General features: G+C 45.2%; 2 protein-coding genes across 3 annotated transcripts; one reads left to right on the forward strand and one right to left on the reverse strand.

Moving 5' to 3' along the window:
• Positions 1-4,506: 4,506 nt before the first annotated feature.
• Positions 4,507-7,446, forward strand: LOC123443340 (60S ribosomal protein L18a-like protein). Of its 2 annotated transcripts, none has more exons than XM_045119676.1 (4): positions 4,507-4,882; positions 5,694-5,772; positions 5,929-6,043; positions 6,632-7,214. In XM_045119676.1, the coding sequence occupies exons 1-4, from the start codon at positions 4,687-4,689 to the stop codon at positions 6,707-6,709; spliced, it is 468 nt and encodes a 155-aa protein (XP_044975611.1). In that variant the 5' UTR covers positions 4,507-4,686; the 3' UTR covers positions 6,710-7,214. The 2 variants fall into 2 exon arrangements, with proteins under 2 accessions (XP_044975611.1, XP_044975612.1); XM_045119677.1 differs by lacking the exon at positions 6,632-7,214 and adding an exon at positions 7,221-7,446 and having other exon boundaries at positions 4,517-4,882.
• Positions 7,447-8,330: 884 nt separating this feature from the next.
• On the reverse strand, positions 8,331-10,846 carry LOC123443339 (GDSL esterase/lipase At4g10955-like). Its single transcript, XM_045119675.1, has 2 exons — positions 10,599-10,846; positions 8,331-9,561 (listed from the first exon to the last, which is right to left on the reverse strand). The coding sequence occupies exons 1-2, from the start codon at positions 10,727-10,729 to the stop codon at positions 8,595-8,597; spliced, it is 1,098 nt and encodes a 365-aa protein (XP_044975610.1). The 5' UTR covers positions 10,730-10,846; the 3' UTR covers positions 8,331-8,594.
• Positions 10,847-22,947: the final 12,101 nt, after the last annotated feature.

Raw genomic sequence — 22,947 nt, forward strand, 5'->3', positions numbered from 1 at the left:
ATTTCTTCTTGAGGAATTTGGCTGATAATGCTTTGTCACTATTTGAGCTGAATATTTATGCGCCTTGGATCATGAGATTCATCAAAAACAGATCTGCCATCAACTACCAAGCTGACTATCAGAATCACCTCGGTTATTTGCCGCCTCTCAAAGTCATCAATAAATCTTTTGAACCAGTTGAGGGCAAAGGCAAGTCAGTGATTGATGAAGGAAATCAGCCACTGGATGGTCAATTTCGCAAGGCTGCCTCCTACTCCTCATATGATGACACTACCACTCAAGAATCTGATGGCAGAGCAAAACCTCCAAGCCCAACTACCCCAAGGGTGATGACTAACACAAAGCTTCTCCCCAGTCTTCATCAGAAAGTCGATCACAACCATAAGTGGGTAAAACGCCAGTTTGACTCCATTGTGAAAACCCTCAATGATATTCAAAATGTTGTGAAGAAAAACCACTATTATCTTCATGAGGTATTTGATCGCACTTGGGCCATATTGTCCCACCTGAAGACCTCAAAGGAACTTGAAGAATTGGAATTCACTCAAGACTTTGATTGGTTGTGGCCACCAAAGAAGAAATTCAAGAATATTCCAGTTCCTAACTTGGTGGACAACTCATTTTCTTCATTCTGCACTGCTGATTCAGATAAAGAACCCGCGGATACTGCTACTGGCCCAACAAGGAAGTTTGATTCGAAGACTGCTCGCGCCTCTTCCTCAACACAGAAGTGAAGTTCTTCATGTGCGTTAGTCCTCAGTTTCATCCCTTTTCATCACTTGATGATAAAGGGGGAGAAATCTGAGAGTTAGTCTTCAAGCGGGTTAAAGTTATGGGCTTATAAACTTTATTAAGTGAAAAACTCTTGGTTCTTCCGAAGTGTTTGATGTAATGAGTTGCAACTTAAGTCTGATGGTGTTCTAATACTTTTGAAAAAAATTCCTCGCATGCTTATTCCTCAAGTTAATTAATGCATGCATGCTGAAATTCGTCAGACACCATTTTTCATCATGCATTTCAAATTCCTCATACTATATGCATGAATTACAAGATACAGGGGGAAATCTCCATGATATATATCATCTATGTGCATTTGCTGTTCAAAGAAAATTCCTCAAAACATGCACATCTTCAGAGGGAGTTTCTATGTATCTTACCTTCAAATTCCTCAAAATCAGTACTTACATTTCATATTATTATCTCCGTTGAAAACTTAACCTATTTTTCATCAACCACCAAAAAGGGGGAGATTATAAGTGCATGTAGTGCCCCTTAGTGATTTTGGTGGTTTGAAGACTTATAGGTTAAGAGATTTATATGTTTGTAAGTGTACACACGCTCTATAAGTCCCTGAGGAGTTTGAGTTATTCGATGAATATCGACCCCTAAACATGTATGTCTTCGGGTGAAGACTTTGGTCCTTCCTTGAAGACTTTGATCGCGAAGAAATTGCGAAGAAATTGATATTCCTCATGAAGATATTGAAGATGAGGAATTCAGTGTGTCCCGAAGGAAATACACTGAAGACTTTGAAGCTTGAAGATTTACTCTTTGTGTTTCATTTTCTTTATACTTGAGTCATATGAACACCGTACTGTTAAAGGGGGTCGAGATAAAACTATGGAATAAATTTCCTCATGATGCTCAACCCAATCTTACATCTACCAAATCCTGAAAGTGAGGAACATGGGAGACATGAGGACTTTCACAGTTGAAAGTTCCGACCGTTGCCACACCACGCGCCACCTGTCCCACATCTTATCCACCCAACGGTCATATTATTAAAGGGCATTATGTCAAATCATGTCGGGATGCTCCCAGGCTATAAATAGCCCCCCCCCCCCACAACCACTAGTTGGTTGGCCGCTCCAAACTATACGTACAACTGTCACAGCAGTTGGAACTGGGTCATCAACAACTGTCTTCATCGAGCTACTAGTTCTATTTCCTCAACACTCTCATTTCCTCAATTGCATGTTGAAGACTTTCATCTGTACTATTTGAAGAATTTGACTGAAGACTTTCTCTGAATTCCTCACCTCAAATTCTTAACCTGAGTTATTCTTCACCTGCTTATCCTGTACTTGTGACCTGCACAAACCGATTCTCTGAAATCACACTGAGTACTTTGCTGTAGACATTTTTGCACCGCTGGCTTAGTACTATTTCCGCTGCACTCAGTTCATGACTGAGGACTTTCCTCACTAGGAATTTCCTCAGTGATGAAATTGTAAAAATTGCCTATTGACCCCCCTCTAGTCGATATAACGCACTTTTAGTGCTCATTCGTGGGGAGATTTTGTCCCAAATGGAGGCCTCTCTTAGGAATGATGCTGGTGGTGATGGAGAAGGTGATGGTCGAGAGGATGGTGATGGTGATGATGGCAACCATGTGTATGGTAGTGATGGCGATTTCTTTGCCAATGACAGTGTTTGAGTTTGTGCTCGTGCATGTCATTGGTTGCCTCGATCCACTACATAAACATGCTATGCTACGGTGATTTTAGATCAAACTTGAAATGCATGTTTTAATTTGAATATCTCAACATGTGAAACTATATGCTTGTTAACAATTTATATGCTATGCATCTTTGTCTTAAAAAAATCAAATACTTGATGCTATATTGTTTAAATGTTTGAAGTACCCGTCTATATTTTTTGGAGGTCCGAATAGAGATGTTGTAAGAGCATCTTCAATAGAAGATGTAGATGCAAAAATAACTAACTTTTGCATCTTCGAGGCACCAAAATTCACCTCCAATAGATGATATAGATGCAAAAAAAAACTATGCCTCCAGAGATGTAATATACAACACCTCGAGATGCAAACATACATCTCCACCTATAGGAGAAGTAAAACAGCTCGTCGCGCGCCAACTGCCCAACTTCCTTCATTTGGCTTATCCCCGCCCTCCCATCGCCCGTCCGCCACTCGCCCGCCGCCGCCATAGCCAATGGCGATGACCCCACCGCATCCTCCTCCTCCGTCATCGCTGGCCCGACCAACTCGCCACAACAGCTGTTGGCTCGACCACAGTCCCCAATTCGGCCTCCGCCTCCATGTTGTCGCTGTCATGCCACCACACCGGATTTGCCCCACCTCGGCCGGTCGCCACCGTGCCAGAGCCGCCTATGAAGAAGCAGCGGGCCACCAAGCCACGTGGTGGAGGCGTGAAGCGGCCGACTGGGTGGGGGCACAACCCAGCGGCGAATCAACCTCGACCGAACAAAATTTTGAAGCCAGGCACGACTGCGGTGGGGGATTGGATGACGCCGGCGACCGTGGCTTCCTCCTTCGTTCAAAGAGGCCCTCCTCCACCTCCTTCGCCGCCATCGCCGACCATGGAGGATGATGTGGTCACGCCTACGACCACATCCAACGTGTTCGACGAAATGTCCCAAAGGTAAAAAAGGTTCTTTTCATTGCTTTTGTGCTCGTGTTTGTTCTTCTAATTTCCGACATGAATAGAATGTGAGATTGATTCTGTGTGCGCTCATTTGTAGTCTTGATGATGAAGCTTTCATGTGCGCAACAAATGTCTCAAATGATGATTATATCTCTCAAGAGTATGCACCACAAGAATATGAAACTCAATTTGATGATGATAATCTTGACATGGACGAAGAGGGCTTCGTTACGAACGGAAGAACCACAAATTACACCCCTCCCGAAGATGTGTTCATTTGCACAGCATGGAAGAAAATCTCTCAAGATGCATCCGTTGTAAGTGACCAAGCCACGAATATGTATTGGCAACGCATCAATTAGTACTTCGATGAGCACAATACTAGCAACTACTTTTGGTCAAGGAACTCAATTCGTTAACGTTGGAGCACCATCAACGTCGAATGCCAAAAGTGGGTCGGTTGCTTGTCAAATGTTGAGCGCGTGATGAGTAGCATGGGAGGTGGCTTTGGTGGCAATGTGAGCGGCATGGGATGTGGAAGCGAAGGTGATTCCGATGGAGTTCGTGGGAACGAGACTTCAACAGGTCAAAACGTCGACAAAGAAGTCATTGACAATGATGATCATACCACCGTCCACAATGTCACTAGTGATAACGGAGATGACGAAAATTGAGTGATATTTTTTATGTTTTATGTGCATTTTAATTTGTTGGACCATGAACTTTGTTTGAGCAATGCACTTTTGGTTGTAAAATTTCAAACTATGAATGATGATGAACTCGTGTTGATAGAAATTTGTTGCAAATTGCTATTTAAAATGTTGAAATATGGTCGTATAGCAGTCGGGCAGGCGGTCGTCAGTTTTACATCTTCGTTTTGCATCACTATTAAAGTTGCACTTTTACATCTTCATTTTGCAGCATTTGTTAGAGTTGGTTATTTCTTTCTAAATATGAAAAAGACTTTTGTAAGGTGTAAATTTTAAACCTTCTATTTCTACATCTTCAAATTTGCATCCCATTGTAGATGCTTTAAGCTCGCAAGTTTTTTCATCAATACAGTTAAGCTCGAAATTCATGGATTAAACTTCGGATCAAGAGAGAGACGCACTGCTCGTCGTCGCGAGAAACCGAAACCAATCTTTTCTCTCCGTCGACCGCACGCGTCCACGTTTCCATCAGACGGACCACAGCGCGTCACTCTTCCTTCTCCTTGCCCGTAAATGTTGATACTAGCGGAGTGAGCAGTTACGAGCGGAGTGAGGCGAGGCCGGAGGAGATGAGCGGAGACGAGGTTGAGAAGGCCAAGGCTGCCGGCGGCGGCGGCCTAGGGGAGTACGGGACGTTTCAGGGTCCGCCCAGCTACCCGCCTCCGCGCCCACCCGTCGGCTACCCGCAGCCCGCCCCGCCGCCCGGCCTCTACGGCCAGCGGGAGCCCAACTCGCGCCACCGCGGCGGGTACCAGGCCGGGAACGGTAAATTTCCGATCCTTGCATCTAATCCGCGGTTCTCTATGGGAGCGAGGCGCGGAGAGGGGAAGATTTCGGGGCGAGGAAGTAGAATTTCGGTGCATGTCTGTTCGACGTCGCGAGAGGCTGCGATCGGGATCGAATCCCTCAGGATGTAGTTGATCCGGCGCCGGTTGCTTAATGTCGATCGGAATTGGGCGTGGAACTGCTGGGATCAAAGGCGGAATTCTCCCTGCGAGATCTCTGGCAGGATGCTATGGGGGGCACAATTTTGGGATGTTTGATCTAATTCCTTTTCGTTTCTTGGAATCAAAACTTTGATTGCTCTGACTGATGGAATCGAAAATCGTATTACTAGTCTGCAATGTTTCTTGACGTCTTGATCCAAATTCGCATGTATCGCGCTGCCCTGTTTGATTTAGGTGATGTCCTTCCGTTGTATGTCAGTTGTTTCATCCAAATGATTTCTACCCAGTTGTTCTGTATCAAATCAGAAATAAACAATTAACTATGACTGAGCCACCCTGACTAGATTGTGTCATAAGTGGTGCTAAAGCTTGCATTTCTTAGCATGGCATATAGATCAATTCTTCACCAGCTTCCCCCGGTTAGCATCGATGCATTTATTAGCACAACATGGGGTTTGAATTTTTGATAGATCTGAAAATCTGATATAAGATAGCTCTGCCCTTTTGATTGCATTGACCATTTGGCAAATATACAGAAATAACGGATCGTAGTTTTTCCTAGTTATTTCACTCGATGTTTATAATAAGAATTGTACGTGCACACTTAATCTTGCTATATCTGTTTTCAGCTCAAGATTATGAAGTAGGTGCTCGTGGACATAGACATGACCGCCTACCATGCTGCGGTATTGGTATGGGCTGGTTTCTGTAAGTGATCATCGTTTTAACTTTTGTCTTCTGATCTTAGTTTCATGTACAGCAGCACTGTACCTGAATAATTTACTCTGACATAGATTACTGTGAACTATGCTGTTGCTTTAGCCATATCTGAGTAATCCTAACGATAAATTTCTTGTTCTGAAGATTCATAATCGGTTTCTTTCTTGGTGCCATCCCCTGGTATGTCGGAGCATTTCTGTTGTGGTGTTCCAGAGTGGATTACAGGGAGAAACCAGGATATGTGGCATGCACAGTAGCGGTGAGTACAGAATTTAGTGTCGAGCTAACAACAAGCCTTGCTTGTTCCAATTGCTGATATGGTGCTTGTGCTTTCTATACCATGTGTCACTGAACTTGTGCTATGGTTGTCAGTATCTAGGAATGCACATGCTGTGAGAAGGTGCTATTTCCATGTTGTTGTTTTTGCGTTTAAAAATGTTTCTATGGCATGCTGATGTCACTCTAAACAATGCTCCAAACATACGGGGCTCAGGATTATATATGAAATTTCTGCATGTTGTCTTCTGTGTACCTCAGTTATCTGTTTTCAGAGGCAGTCTATCAGAAAACCGAGAATTGTTGAGCATAACATATTGCCTATTATGTCATTGTTATGCTTGCATGATTTGTGATTTTTTGCATGTGTAAATTTGGATCATGTATCAAGAACACTTGGTGGATCAAGAATCATATTGATGTATCATTCATGTTAGCTCAAACAGAAAAGGCTAATGAGAACAATTAGATTGGTACAAAGAAGTTGGATCTGATTATTCATAGGTATTTAAATATCATATTAAAATGATAAAATATAGCTAATTCAGTCACGTATTGGGTATCTAATTAGGTGGGTGTTTTGGCATACTTCAGCAGTTGCACAGCGTATCATTTTAATTTGTGCATGAACTTTTGGACACTCAAGTAGCTGAAGCATATCTATGTGACATTAACAAAAGAGTGATTCAGAGAAGGTGAGCACCCTTATCAAAGAATGCATTAAATGTTGACATGTATGCAGCTAGGGTATATCTATGTTACAGTAACAAAGACTGATCCAGAGAGTGAGCACACTTGATAAAAACATGCATGATGGTAGTGTCATTTCCTAGTTAGTAGTGTAGTTTTATGTTACTCCCTCCATGCCCTTATATACAAGGCCACTTCATATTTTTATATCTAACTTTGACCATTAATTTTACCAACAAAAAGTGAGTTATATGCCACAGAAAGTATGTCACTGGATGCACATTTCAAAGAACTTTCCAATGATATATTTTTCATGACATATACTCCATATTTCGTTGACCAAAATTACAAGTCAAAGTTTGACACGAAAAATGAAGTGGCCTTGTACAAGGGAATGGAGGGAGTATGTAAAAGCTTCATGTAGAAATCACCTTTATTTTTGAAATTCTGATGATCACTTACTGTAACAGGCTGTCCTTGCTACAATTGCCATCGTCATCGGGGCAACTGCTGGAGCTCACGTTTATTGATGTCAGTCTACATTGTGTCATTGTAGATATTGTACATTTCATGGACGAAGAAAGATGTGATGTAACGTCTTCTGCACTGTATTTTGATTATGAATTTTGAATATTTAATGTATGACAAGGAGAACCATGTCCTTGTTATGGTTACAAATAAATCAGATTGAGAGTACATTGCCTTGTGCATCCTTTGAGACTACCTTGCTTTGTGAATGCTCAAATAACCCTGATTTCGAAAACAAATGATGTAGCTTCACTTGGCGAGCAATGGCTTCCTTGTACTATACTTATCTTCTGAATAATAAGCCTCAGGTTCTGGTTCAGGCAGCAGGGCGATTTGCCAAAGGAACCACCATTGTGATATTCTGAGTAACTTTCTTTTTTGGTTGCTCTCTGCTCAACGCCATTCTACGCACTTGTACACCTGCATTGGGCGTTATTCAAGTGTTGAAATGTGATTCCGGGTTCGATGCCACAAATCACAGTTCTTACTGTCTACTCCCTCCGTTTACAAAGATAAGATGTTTAGGTTATTTCAATACGGACTACATGCAAACTGAAATGAATGAACAAACATGTTAAAATGGGTCTATATACATCCGGTTCAGAAAAATGGTTACTGGAACATCTTACATTTGTGAACAGAGGGAATAACATTCTACACTTCCTTGTATCATGCTTCTGAATATATCATACTCCCTCTAACCCATAATAAGTGTCACAATTTTGAACTAAAGTTAAACTAACCTTAGTTCAAAACTGACACTTATTTTGGATTAAAGAGAGTATGTTTTTTCTCATTCTTAAGAATTAATTAGCATTTCCCAAATAATAAATAAATAAATTAGCACATGTCTATTGTTAATTAGCACATAATTAACAAACAATCATTAGCAAAGGGGTGTGCCCAACCCGAAGAGTCATGTCCCTTCTTTCTCTCTATTGTCAAGAGACACATGTTCTGGATGGATGCCTCCAAACAGGCACCTCTTCTTCCCACCTCTTTCAGATGTATATATACTTTGAGAATCAATAAAAATCAGGAGTGATCATCCATTCACATTCAATCTCGTTTTACTCTAACACAGGAAACTCACATGCCTTGCCAGAGGCAAAGCAACACAACAGTAGAAAGCCTGATCCTTGAGTTGAAGTCAGTATATAATGTAATACTCACATTTCATACTGACGGTTAATTGATACGCGTCAACTGACTAAAAGGTTTGCAGGAACTGGATAAGTTCATGAAAGCTTTAAAAGCTTACTTGACTACAGAACAGGCGACAACAGGAGACAGAGATCACAATGACATTGGTTTCGCTACGTTTCTTTCACATACAGGGACTTGAGGTGCCTATACATGAGCTTGCTCTCATGCACAGCCAGATGGAGCTCGGAATCATCCAGCCACCATTGCTGCAGCCCATGAGCTTTTAGAAACTTCTGCGGCCCTTTCGCAATCACAAAAACCTTGGCACGTGTCTCAGGGTGACCATCGCCACGTTTCTCGGCCGTAACAGTGGGTACACCACTACGATCAACATAGAAGCAGCAAATGTAGTCGCTGTTGTTGATGTAGAGGTTCGGCACCCATCTCTTCACCTCCTTGATCAGATTTTCTTCTCCAATTTCAGAGACAGTTTCCCCCTTCTCTCCCTGGTTAGAAATTTCAACAGCATTAGAAGAGCTGCCGCTGATGTATCGCTTCAATACCTTGTCGACTTTATCCTGAAGCTTCCTCAGGCCCAGGCCGAGTGACACTGATGGTGGGTTAAACAAATGGCATTCTACAAAGACTCCGTCCTTCGCCAAAGCCTTACCAACCTGCATAGCATATCCTGCCCCTAGGGAATGCCCCGCAACACACACATTGTTGCTTCCATGCTTATCGATTGCCGACTTGAGCACCTCCATTGCTCCAGCAAACCTGACAGAACCCCTCAAGCTCTCCTGAGCAAAGTACCTGAGGTCATCCTCCAAGTCTCTCGCAACAGTGGACTGCTTCAGGACAGTTCCCCTCAGTGCCAGGACAGCCTTTGGAGCGCCATCAGGTCTCCGCATTATCCAGTCTGATAGTGCAGCAACCTGGTCCCATTCTAGAAGTGCCCCATATATGGATTCGTCTCTGGAATCAATTAGAAGGCGCACCAGCTTGTACTTAAATGGTTTCCACCAGTTAGGAGCAATGGCGGTTTCACCAGTTCTGTTCTCTTGCCTGTCAAACTCCAGTACATACGCGGCCTGCACTAAACATGAGATTGCAATTCTTCTGTAGTTGGGATTTTTCCTGCGGAGTCATTATATTTGCCCATCAGTACAACACACATGACTACTCTTGTTGTAGAAAGGCATGGCCTCCAGCAGTGGCTGAAGTGACCAAAAATACAAGCAGAGCAAGATATCGGAAGATTAACATTTCTTAGATTAAACACTAAGTTTAGGTATATTTCAACATCATTTATTTACATAACATCTGCTACAAATTATATAGAGAGCAAGAACCATGCCATCCTTTTTATTTACTAATATTTTTTTTCCTTAAGAAATTATACTAAGGTCTTAAAAGCTCATGACAGAATTCCCTGTCACACAACTAATAAAGTCTACATAATGCATCGGTGCTGATTCTCCTTCAGTCAACGTGTTTGCATCCTTGACCAGTGAGAAAAACATGCTTTCTACACTCATGACACTTAGATGTTGAAAATATAGAGTAAAACATCGACACTGACAACATACACCGGCACAAAAGAAATCCTATAGGGCTTGGGTGCTATGAAAATGTGTGGTTGGACCCTATTCCGAGTAATAACATGGCACATCTATTTCGATCAAGTACACTGTCCCTTATCATCAACAATAGGTACTGCTTCCACAAGTACTAGTACTTTGAACAGGATCCAATCTCACACTCATATGGCCTGCATTCTATAGGATTACTTCCCCACCGGCCATCGGCCCTCCTAGTTTGTTGTGAAAACTCTTTTCCCATTTCCCATATGGATGCCAACCACATCAAGGCAGTATTTCAGCTTCGACAGAGGGCAACGGGTAAAACGTGAACCAGACCTAGGGTTCTTCCGGAATCCAGGTGGCATTTCAGCGGACGTCAGATAACCAGGGGTGGCTTTGACGGCGCGCTCACACAGGCAGACTACGCTGAGAATCCCCAAAGGCCCAAACCTAGACTTCGTAAATCAAGACGACGGAGTTCAGATTCGCAATACCCCGCAAACAGATTGTGACCAACAGTACGCTGCGGACAGTACGCCACGCGTTCTAGGGGGGGAGGAGGGGACGAGAGGAGGGAGTGGGACTGCGAACCAGGCAGCACGGCCGGGGCTGGAGAGGTTGCGAGGCCCCGTGGCGTGGAACTCCCACGCCGGCGGCTTGGCGCCGCCGCCTCCGTTGCTCCCCATCGCCTGCGCCTCTTGGGCGGAGGAGTGGCGGTGCATTAGCGGGGAAGGAAAGGGCAGGAGGGGGCGGGCGACGACGCGCCGAGGAGGCGAGGAAGGAAGCCGTAGGGTACTCGGTTTCGTCAACGGCTTGGGTTGTATACACGGCGATTTCTTGTCGATACTCTTCGCGCGCCGACGCGCCAGCGAGTGGTTATTTCTTACTGCAAACCTCTTTTGTCTGCTTACGAGCCGAAGCGTGTCGTAGGGAGAAGTGACGTCAATTTGCTTTTGTTTTTTTGGCATACAGAAATGGCTGCGTGGCATCCTCGAAAAAGAGTGAGGGCATTGCCTGTTCGGCGGAGCGGCTCAAACCGAGCTCCACAGCTACACGGAGTGGGGTGGAGTGGAGTGGAGGAGAGAGATTCCGAAGAGGGTCTAAGGAAAAGTGACAATACGCTACGCTGAAATCCAACCAACTTTGGCAGCTCGTCAAAGACCAACAGAATGCTTATGAATCTGGTGTGCCGCGTGACATCGTACATTCATAAAAAAAAGGCTTCTACTCCATTTTGTAAATAAAGTCATGACCATTACAGATGATGGATACAAACGCACACAACCCTGCTGGGATACAACTATACAAGAGAGCATCAAAAGCTACAACAAAAACCAAAAATAGGGACTAAGCTAAGCCAACCTAAGCAAACTAAGAAAGCTAGCTAGTTCCTTGCAATAGGCCTAAGTCTTTTTGAACCGCCTCAACATGCCTCACCACTCAGGCCGTCACACCAAGGCATAATAGGTGAAGAGGAAGCCCTTAGTTTGAGGGTGAAGGGCCAATAAATAACTCCTCCAAGGAGGGGATCGGCATCTGCATATGTCGTCGTCGACGACTTGACAAGATCAAGCACGACCTTCGCCGACGCCCCACCAACCAACCCGTGATAGCATCATTGCACACACAGTCGCACCCGATGCAACCCGACTAAAGAATACCACCGACAGTCTACCCGTGTGACACCGATCCCAGAAACCCCCTGGTCCTTGGATGACCGTGCACACCAAGCCGGCTGCCGTCTAAAAGAGGCCACGGTCATAGCAGGGTAAATTATCGACGACGAGAAGCCCCTAGGGCAACCTTGGTACCGAATTCAGATGAGCACCACCGAAGAGAACGCCATGGACGGGGGATGCAACATCGTCGAGGGTGTGATATGGCCACGGGAGGATGGGCGAGAAGCAACGCCACCGAGGAGGAGAATGGCGTCCATAGACGTCAACTTTGCCAGCAACGTACAAGGCCTTGCATAACTTTCCCTGCGTCGTCCTTCCTAAGGAGCAGCAAGACGACCACCATGTCGAGGAACCACATCGTGCCACCCCAAGAACACCACGAGTCCCTATCTAGCCACCCAACCAAAGCTGTCCCGGGTCCCTACCGGCAATGAACCACACTTGGACGAGCGGATGTCGGCAACCCAGACCCCCCCCCCCGATCCCATCCAACAGCCCGACATGACCCCAGACTGTTGAGAACAAGGTAGATGGTCCTCGCGCAGGAGCCCTTGACACATATTTGATAGAGGAGGACACCGACGCCATACCAAGCCCACCTCCGGTAGAAGGTGGTGTTGGAAATATGCCCTAGATGCAATAATAAATTGATTATTATTATATTTTCTTATTCATGATAATCGTTTATTATCCATGCTATAATTGTATTGATTGGAAACTCAAATACATATGTGGATACATAGACAACACACTGCCCCTAGTGAGCCTCTAGTTGACTAGCTCGTTGATCAAAGATGGTCAAGGTTTCCTGGCCATAGGCAAGTGTTGTCACTTGATAACGGGATCACATCATTAGGAGAATGATGTGATGGACAAGACCCAAACTATAAACGTAGCATATGTTCGTGTCAGTTTATTGCTACTATTTTCTACATGTCAATGTATCTATTCCTATGACCATGAGATCATGCAACTCCCGGACACTGGAGGAATACCTTGTGTGTATCAAACGTTGCAACGTTAGTGGGTGACTATAAAGGTGCTCTACAGGTATCTCCGAAGGCGTGTGTTGGGTTGGCATGGATCAAGACTGGGATTTGTCACTTCGTGTGAACGGAGAGGTATCTCGGGGCCCACTCGATAATACAACATCACAACAAGCCTTGCAAGCAATGTGACTAAGGAGTTAGTCACGGGATCATGTATTACGGAACGAGTAAAGAGACTTCCCGGTAACAAGATTGAACTAGGTATGGAGATACCGACGATCGAATCTCGGGAAATAACATACCGAAGGACAAAGGGAACAACATACGGGATTAACTGAATCCTTCACATAGAGGTTCAACCGATAGAGATCTTCGTAGAATATGTAGGAGCCAATATGGACATCCAGGTCCCGCTTTTGGTTATTGACCGGAGAAAGTCTCAGGTCATGTCTGCATAGTTCTCGAACCCGCAGGGTCTGCATACTTAAGGTTCGGTGACGTTTCGGTATAGTTGAGTTATAGGTGTTGGTGACCGAAAGTTGTTCGGAGTCCAATATGAGATCTCGGACGTCACGAGGAGCTCCATAATGGTTCGGAGGTAAAGATTGATATATAGGAAAGTGGTTTTTGAACTCCGGAAAAGTTTCGGGCATTTCCGGTAATGTACTAGGAGTGACGAATGGGTTCTGGGGGTCCATCAAGTGGGCCCACCCACTCCAAAGGGTATCATGGGCTGTGGGAGGACGTGGACCAGCCCTTAGTGGGCTGGCCGAAGCCCCCCACTAAAGCCCAAGGCGGATTGGAGGTGGAAAGGAAAGAAACCCAAGTGGGGAAGGGAGGAATCCTACTAGGAGTAGGATTGGAGGTGGACTCTTCCACCACCTCCACTTCGGCCGAACCCTTTGAGGGTTTTTTGGCTGCCTCCTCCCCTCCCTCCCTCCTATATATACTAGAGGTTTTAGAGGTGAGGGATAACCCTAATTGCCACGTGCTTCCTCTACTTCTCTCTAGATCTGTTTCTCCTCTAGTCTAGTTCGGCAATGCTTAGATGAAGCCGTGCTGGATCAGTTCACCACCACCACCACCACGCCGCCGTGCTGGAGAACTCATCTACCTCTCCGCCCCTCTTGATGGATCAAGAAGGCGGAGATCGTCATCGAGCTTTACGTGTTCTGAACACGTAGGTGTCGTCCGTTCGACACGAGATCGGGATGGATCGTGATGGGATCGCGGGATGGATCATGATGAGATCGCGGGACGGGCTGCGATTTGAATCGCGAAGATGTTCCACTACATCAACCGTGTTATATACACTTTCTCTTAGCGATCTACAAGGGCATGTAGATTCACTCTCCCCTCTTGTAGATGATCATCACCATGGATAGGTATTGCGTGTGTGTAGGAAATTTTTTGTTTCCCATGCAACGTTCCCCAACAGGTGGCGGCCACATCCCCGTGGCTGCGACCACCCACCAGGTTAAAGTGCCTTGCTTGACCCCAAGTTGGGTACAAGAAGACTCAATCATGGCGCGGCCTGATACGTCTCCATCGTATCTACTTTTCCTAACGCTTTTGCTCTTGTTTTGGACTCTAATTTGCATGATTTGAATGAAACTAACTCAGACTGACGCTGTTTTCAGCAGAACTACTGTCGTGGGTTTGTCACGACAGATGTCCTCGTGAAAGGACTTAGAGATGGAGCCATCGCACCTTGGTGGCGACTCGAAGGGGGTGAGCGAAAACGAGACTCAGATTTACCCAGGTTCGGCCCCTCGTGAGGAGGTAAAAGCCTACGTCCTGCTATGTGTGGATTAATGGTGGTTTCGATTACAAGGAGGGCGTAACTCACCTGACCTAGCTCTCGATTCTCTTTTACTCGCGTGACCTCTTCCTCGGACTCGCCTTTACATACAGGTCGAGGCCCTAGGGTTTACAAAGTCCTGCCATTCTACTCTTTGTGGCTTTCCTTATCTCTAAGTCGTCGTGTCCCCCACGATCAGGAGCTTTCTTGGTAATCCATCATCCGCACGACCTCTCAAACCGCCATCCAGCTTCTGGGCCATGGGACGCGCAGCTAATGGCGACTCGCCCCTTTGGTGACCCGGCCCACTAGGGACGAGTTACCCATAGCTAATATCCCCAACATTAGGCCCCAGATTGTCCTGAATTCATTCATGTCAATAAACTCCCATCAACTTGGGGCGACTCTCCCCATTTCTAACCTTCGGCGAATGTTAAGTCGCCATCCGTTGTACCTGATCTGAGTCGCCATGTAGTATTGAATGACATCACCTCGTCCCCTTAGTTCCAGGGCTCCTAACACCGCAACCGTCAACGGATCTTTTGTTCATAATCACTTATCCCGAAAATCTAGGCGCCATAATCGCAATCTTTGACTTGTCGCCTCGATCTCCGCCTCGACAGTCTTGATTTCTGTTCCTGCCCTTTAAATAACAATGGAAATGGGAGGGGAGGAAATCTCGTCACCAACCTCCATCTCTTCCTCGTCTTCCTCGCGCGCTTCATCTCCGAGCACCAGCACCCCAGCGTCGTCTCCGACTCCTGGGTTTCTCCATCGACCGTGATCTTCCGAGCATCAAGGAACACAAAGCACTGTGCATTCGTCCCCGGCATCGATCTCCTGCCCTCAGGTATACACATTCCCTCCATTTAGGGTTAGGCCAAGAACACCACGGACTGTAGTTTCTTGCGAACTAGCTTCCACGATGCGACGAACACCTTTATCTGCCTTATATCTGTTTCATGCTTTCGTAATAGACCTTAGGCAGTAGCAGGCTTCGGCCACTTGATCATGTCCTTTCGCTAGCTTAGACCTTCATACCGTAGACCCAATGCTGTCGCCGCGTGATGCGCATAGTTCTCTGTGATGATTCCAAGCAATATCTTTCTATTTTGACCTATTCATAGATCCACAATTTACTGCCTATTTTTAGAAACATGTTTGTTCATCTGTCGAGAATATCCCTAAGGAAGAAAGCACCTCTGAGAGTCGCCGTTTAGCTCCAGCCTTCATAGCGACTTAACTTTATTACCATAGCTATGACACTTCCCCTCCAGTCTGAAGGGCGAGTCATAATACTTTTGAAGATATGTCCATGAATCGCCCAAATAACGGGTTATGATGTATGTCAACCAATTGGCGGGTTACCAAATCTTTTCCAAACACCGTAGACCCATACCGGCGGGTTCGAACATTTCCTAGTTTTTTACTGAATCGCCTCATTCCCCACTCTTTTGTAGTCATGGCCATTACGAAGTGTGACTGGTTACCGACAAAAGTCGACGATGCCACACTTGAGAAGTTTGTTAAGGCGGGTCTTCTTGACAGTAAGGAAACCATTGGTTGGAGAACCGCCCCGGGCGAGTTGACTCCCAACCCTGCTCCAGGAGAAGTAGTAATCTTTACCGACTACCTTGAGCGCGGTTTTAAGCCGCCCGGGTCAAAGTTTTTCCGGGACGTCCTCCATTTCCTCAATGTTCACCCTCAAGATCTGGGACCAAACTCCATCAGCAACCTATGCCAGTTCCAGGTTTTCTACGAAGTGTATTTGCAGAGAGAGCCCGTAACTCCCTTATTCTCGAACTTTTTCCATCTAAACCGCTAGACCGAGTTTCGCGACGGTCCCAACCACGAGCTCGGAGGAGTCAACATCCAAAGACGCCGCGAACGTGGATTTCCAACAGTTCTCGTGCCCACCCATCCCAAAGGCTGGGCCGAGTCATGGTTCTACTGCCGAGACACCTCTCCACCCGGCGAGAATCCTCTTCAGGGCTTCAGAGCAGATCGCCTGCCCATGGATTTCAAATTCCCTGAGAAGCTCACAGAGGAAGAGGAGTCGGAGTTTATCCCCATTTTCTCCGAGTTAAAATCTTTGAACAACAACGGGCTCATCGGGATCGATCTATTCTGTTGCTGGATAGAATGGAACATCCTTCCCTTGAGCGGCCGAGATGGGTTGATGTACGAATATGATGGTACAGTAGACCATCCACAGTGCTTCAGTCGCAAAAAACTCTCGGAGAGTGAAATCGTCGGAATCATCAAGAAACTGACCGACGAATCCTTGGAAGAATGTGCCAAAATTGGGCTTAAGGCCTTCTGCCGCTCCAACCCGGTGCCGCCAGTAAGAATCCAAGCTGCCTTTCGTCCTTTTTATGCTTAACAATGCTATTGGTTTGAAATTTGCTTCCATTCTTCAGAAAACTGATGTATTTTGGCGAAGGGGTCCCAAAGTGGCTGCCCAAAAGACCACCAAGCCGCCACCAAAAAAGAAGAAGACAGTAAGCAAAAAAGAAAGCCGCCACCAAATATTCATCTTTTGTTGGCGACTCACAAGCACACGAGGCACACTCAGAGGTAAGGTTTCTCCTTCACTCATCATCTATGTATTCCGACTTACATTTATATCATGCATCCTTATGTGTAGGGCGAGGAACATGAGAGCCAAAATGATGCAGTCGAGGTAATTTCCATTTCTTCCGACTCACCTTCTCCTTCCCCTAGACCAGCCATGCGGATCTACGGAAAAGTGCCCATGTCTCACCCATATGCTTATATGGACCCTGATTTCCTTTTGAAGAAAGCAAGATTTACCCCCAAGCGCAAGACCCGTAGTCGCTGTGGCGACTTAATCACCGGACTGCCTGAGAAGACAACCGGTCGAAAATGCACCAGCGAGGTACATTCTTGTTTTATCATACCCTCTGTCATGTAAAATATGACTCGCCACTTTTTTAACTTCAAGCCTTTGTTCTATTAGACTTCTCCCCCTACATCTGGCGACTCGGCAATATCAGCTCTCCCGCCGATGATTCGTGTGCAAGGGTGAGTCTTCTTTGTTAATCCAATTTTTTCTAAACAATGATATGTGTTTTTAATCTTGGTGCTTTTGTCGCAGGTCACAAGCAAAGAGAAGAAAAACCGGCGATCTATCTTCTGCTCTCCAAACATCTGACGCCTTAGGCACGAGCACCTCTGTTCCTGAGACCGATGAAGAGCAAACGACGGCTCATGATATTCGTGCGGACGATATTACCGAAGCCCGGGATGACTCGCTCGTCATTTTGAAGGAGACCGCTGGTAAGGGTAACCCGCCAAGCCCTCTCAAGGCGACTGACGATCCAGACGTCGTGGTCAGTGGTATTGGCTATTCCACTCCTCCGACTGCAGTGCTTTCCAAACATACCTCCAAGGCAACTCGCGTTTCTCCTGATGAAGACACAAACAACCTCAAGCTCCCCCAATATGAGAAGCTGGAATTCGACCAATTTTGCTCCAGCTTCGCAAGTCATCTGGAGAGGGATTACGAAATGAACAAGAGCTTGATCCGTCTTATGAGGACTAAACATGAGGAACGCATGTTTATGTATTTTCCTGCAACCATTAGCCTTCCAAGGGCCGGCTCATCTTTTAAAAGACGAGTCGGGTCTTTGAATATAAAAAATCTCCAACCTGTAGCCCCCAAGGGTCGGGTCATCTTTTGAAAGATGAGCCGGGTCTTGTATTAGATAAAAAACTTCAACCTATAGCCCCCAAGGGCCGGGTCATCTTTTGAAAGATGAGCCGAGTCTTGTATTTAGATAAAAAAATTCAACCTGTAGCCCCCAAGGGTCGGGTCATCTTTTGAAAGATGAGTCGGGTCTTGTATTAGATAAAAATCTTCAACCTGTAGCCCCCAAGGGTCGGGTCATCTTTTGAAAGATGAGTCGGGTCTTGCATATGGTATGATTTTGATGAAAATCATACATTAGCCCCCAAGTATCAGGAGTATTGCTTGCAGTAATGCTGAAACTTGTCTCCCCAAATTTGATGTGCAGGAGTCTGTGACACAGACTAAGTCGGCGGTGGCTGACTTAAAGAAAAATCTCGCTGAACAACAGGATGCACGCTCCAAGTTGGAGAAGAAATTCCACTTACTTCAGGCTGAGCTGGAGAAGATGAAGGCTGACCAGCAAAAACTTGAGAAGAAAGCCAAAGCCGATCAAACCGCCATTCTTAAGCGTGCTGAGCAAGCTGAGGAAAAATTGGAAGCCGCCCAGCAAGAGCTAACCGGTTTAAATAAGCATGTGTCCAATATGACAGTCGCCATGTTTGGTAAGTGTTAACCTTTGACTGTTTGATTAACTAATCTGGTATCAAAAATTATCAAATACTGATGTGCCCTTTGCAGGTGCACGAGCCGCCAATCTTCCAGACGACTGCCTGCTTAAGTTAAAAGCTATATATACCTTCGCTGAGCAGCTATACACCGGGGGCGTGCTGACGATCAAGGAAGTGATGGGCAACAAGGGACCAGTGATGACCATCAAGCAGATGCTCGGCTTCCTGTCTACATTGCCTCCTCGGGTAGAGGAATTAAAAAGATCAGCTGCCCGGAAGGGAGTTTTGAACACCCTGAGTCGGTGCTTAGCGTACGCCCGTGAGCTCAAAACCGAAGAAATAGCCGCCGGCTACTGATGACCCACAAGTATAGGGGACCAATCGTAGTCCTTTTGATAAGTAAGAGCGTCGAACCTAACGAGGAGAAGAAGGCTCTAATAAACGGTTTTCATCAAGGTAATAACTGCAAGCACTGAAAGTAGCGGTAACAAGTGATGGTGTAGTGAGGTGAAACGTAGCAAGCGAAAAGTAACAAGTAACAAGTAGTAGCAACGGTGCAGCAAGTGGCCCAATCCCTTTTGTAGCAAGGGACAAGCCTGAACAAAGTCTTATAAGAGGAAAAATGCTCCCGAGGACACACGGGAATTTCTGTCATGCTAGTTTCATCATGTTCATATGATTCACGTTCGTTACTTTGATAGTTTGATATGTGGGTGGACCGGCACTTGGGTACTTCCCTTACTTGGACAAGCATCCCACTTATGATTAACCCCTCTCGCAATCATCCGCAACTACGAAAGAAGAATTAAGACAACGTCTAACCATAGCATTAAACTAGTGGATCCAAATCAGCGCCTTACGAAGCAACGCATAGACTGGGGTTTAAGCTTTTCTCACTCTAGCAACCCATCATCTAGTTACTACTCCCCAATGCCTTCCTCTAGGCCCAAATATGGTGAAGTGTTATGTAGTCGATGTTCACATAACACCACTAGAGGAAAAACAACATACAACATATCAAAATACCGAACGAATACCAAATTCACATGACTATTATCAGCATGACTTATCCCATGTCCTCAGGAACAAAAGTAACTACTCACAAAGCATAATCATAATCATGATTAGAGGTGTAATGAATAGCATCAAGGATCTGAACATAAACTCTTCCACCAAGTAATCCAACTAGCATCAACTACAAAGAGTAATCAACACTACTAGCAACCTTACAAGTACCAATCGGAGTAGAGAGACAGAGATTGGTTACAAGAGATGAACTAGGGTTTGGAGAGGAGATGGTGCTGATGAAGATGTTGATGGAGATGCCTCCCCTCCGACGAGAGGAGTGTTCGTGATGACGAAGGCAACGATTTCCCCCTCCGGGAGGGAAGTTTCCCCAGCAGGATCGTCCTACCGGAGCTCTAGATTGGATATGCTCAAGTTCCGCCTCGTGGCGACGGAGAATCCACGAAAAAGCTCCACCCCCATTCTTTTCCGAACGAAACCCTTCATATAGCAAAAGAGGGGGGCCAATGGGCTACCAGGGTGCCCACAAGCCCTGTTGGCGCGGCCAGGGGGTAGGCTGCGGCAACCAGGCTTGTGGGCCCCTAGTTGCTCCCCTCTGAATTTTCTTTCGCCCAGTATTTTTATATATTCCCAAAAAATCCACGTTGATTTTCAGGGCATTTGGAGTTGCGCAGAATAGAGGACTCAGACTTGCTCCTTTTCCAGTCCAGAATTCCAGCTGCCGGTATTCTCCCTCTTCAAATAAACCTTGCAAAATAAGAGAGAAAAGGCATAAGTATGGTTCCACAAAGTATAATAACAGTCCATAAAGTGATAAATATCAACATGAAAGCATGATGCAAAATGGACGTATCAACTCCCCCAAGCTTAGACCTCACTTGTCCTCAAGCGAAAACCAAGACCCAAAACATGTCCACATGTGTAGGGATGAAGGTGTCTATAAAACATAATACGGAAATGAGGGCATCATGATCACACATAGAACAACAATACATCATAGAGATTCTTATGGGAAAGTAACAATTCCTTCACAAAGCAAAGTATGAAACAAAAACCTTACCAAGAAGTAGCCAACAACAGTCCATAGTCATTGAAGCAATTGCAATTTATCTTAACATCAGAAAGAGTCAAATAAGAGCTTGCAAAGCAAATCCACATACTCAATCATCTCTTTTGTTTTCCACAATTGTTACAACTCACGTCATACTCATGGTATCAAAGTTTCAGCTGGACACAGAGAAAGATAGGGGCTTATAGTTTTGCCTCCCAACCATTTACCTCAAGGGTAAAGTCAACAATAATAAAGCATAAGTACTCAGCTCCAAGTTGATATATGAATATAGATCTTTCCCAAGCATATGACGTTCACCAATAAAAAAGGATAAATAAGGAATTGGTGAAGATCACCATGACTCTTACAAGGGCAAAAAGTAAAGGTACAAGATAGGCCCTTCGCAGAGGGAAGCAGAGGTTGTCATGCGCTTTTGAGGTTTGGATGTGTGTCCTCTTAGTGCGGAGGAACGTCACTTTATATTGCCTCATGTGATAAAGAACTTTATTATGCAGTCTGTCGCTTTTATGTCTTCCTCATCACAGGTTCGTACAAAGCTTATTTTCCACACACTAATAGATCATACATATTAGAGAGCAATTTTTTTGCTTGCATCGATGACAACTTACTTGAGGGATCTTATTCAATCCATAGGTAGGTATGGTGGACACTCAAGGCAAAACTGGGTTGAAGGTTTATGGATGCACAAGTAGTATCTCTACTTGGTACGGGAGTTTTGGCTAATATGAGGTGGAAGCAATCGTCACATGCTAAGGGATCTCTAATCATATAACATTGTTTGGAACCAAGCAAACACAATTCATTATGTTGTCTTCCTTGTCCAACATCTACTTCTAAGCATGTAATAGTTTGGTGAGTGCTCACAATTATAGAAAGTGTCTAAGATGATATATTTATATGTGAACCTCTCTTTCCTTATTACTTCTTATTAATTGCAACAATGAATGGGGTCTATGTTGGTCTATTCTCAACAAGTTTCAATCATCATACTTGTTATATGTGAAGCTATCACTTTCCATAAGATCATCTCATGATCTTTCATGCTATCGTTCTTTTCATACTTTTGATCACGGCACAAAACAAAGCCCTTGACTAAGATGCTCTTTATTATATAGCTCGCAAGCTCGAATACAACGGGGGAGACACAAGGCAAAAGACTCAAACTAAAAAATAAAGACTTAAACCACTAAGAGAAGAAATAAAACTGAAAAGGAAAGAACTAAAACAAAGGTAAAAGCAAAAGATATAAAGGTGATACGATACCAGGGCAACTCCCCTAAGCTTGGCAAAAGCCAAGGGGATTGCCCATACCAATGCTTAGTTGTCTTCCTTTGGTGGTGATGGTGGTGGTGTTGTTGAAGTAGTCTGATCCTCCGTCTTCCAAGGCATAGGTGTGCCATCATGGTAGGATGAACGAGTCACCGGAATCCTCAAATCTACAGCCAACCGTATTGATTTAAATCTATACTCATACTCACAGTTTTGGTTCTGCAGGTCATAGATCTGGCCTTGGAGTTGATCAACCCTGTCATAGAGCCTGGAGAGGTGCTTCCCAATGTCAATAGCATCCATCTTGTGATTGCTGGTGAACTCCGTGATCATCATGTGGTTGGCATTGAGTCCACGCTCCACCATCCCTTGGCACTTGAAGACTTGTTGCTCCATTGCTTCGAGCCTCGTCTCCATGCTTCCGGTCTTCTTAGGCCCCTCGACATCACGGATGTGCAACATCCCCTCGCTCATCTTGATAGATTGGGGGTGCTGCAATACTTCCGCGAGGTAGGGATTGATGACCTTCTCGAAGATCTTGTCCTTAGGAACTTTTGGGGAAGTCATGACGATTTAGATCTGCAACAGAAACAGGCTCAAAACGAAAACAGAGCAAAACTGTGCGATACGGAGATCAAAACCTTCGGGCGTATATATAACGATTTTTTCTGGACCAGAAGGAGTGCTCCGCAAGAAAACGGAGTCCGGGAGACACACGAGGTGCCCACATGCCCTGTTGCCATGGCGAGGGGGGAGGCCACGACAACCAAGCTTGTTGCCGCCT

This window comes from Hordeum vulgare, chromosome 3H (assembly GCF_904849725.1).
Source record: "Hordeum vulgare subsp. vulgare chromosome 3H, MorexV3_pseudomolecules_assembly, whole genome shotgun sequence".
NCBI lineage: Eukaryota > Viridiplantae > Streptophyta > Magnoliopsida > Poales > Poaceae > Hordeum > Hordeum vulgare.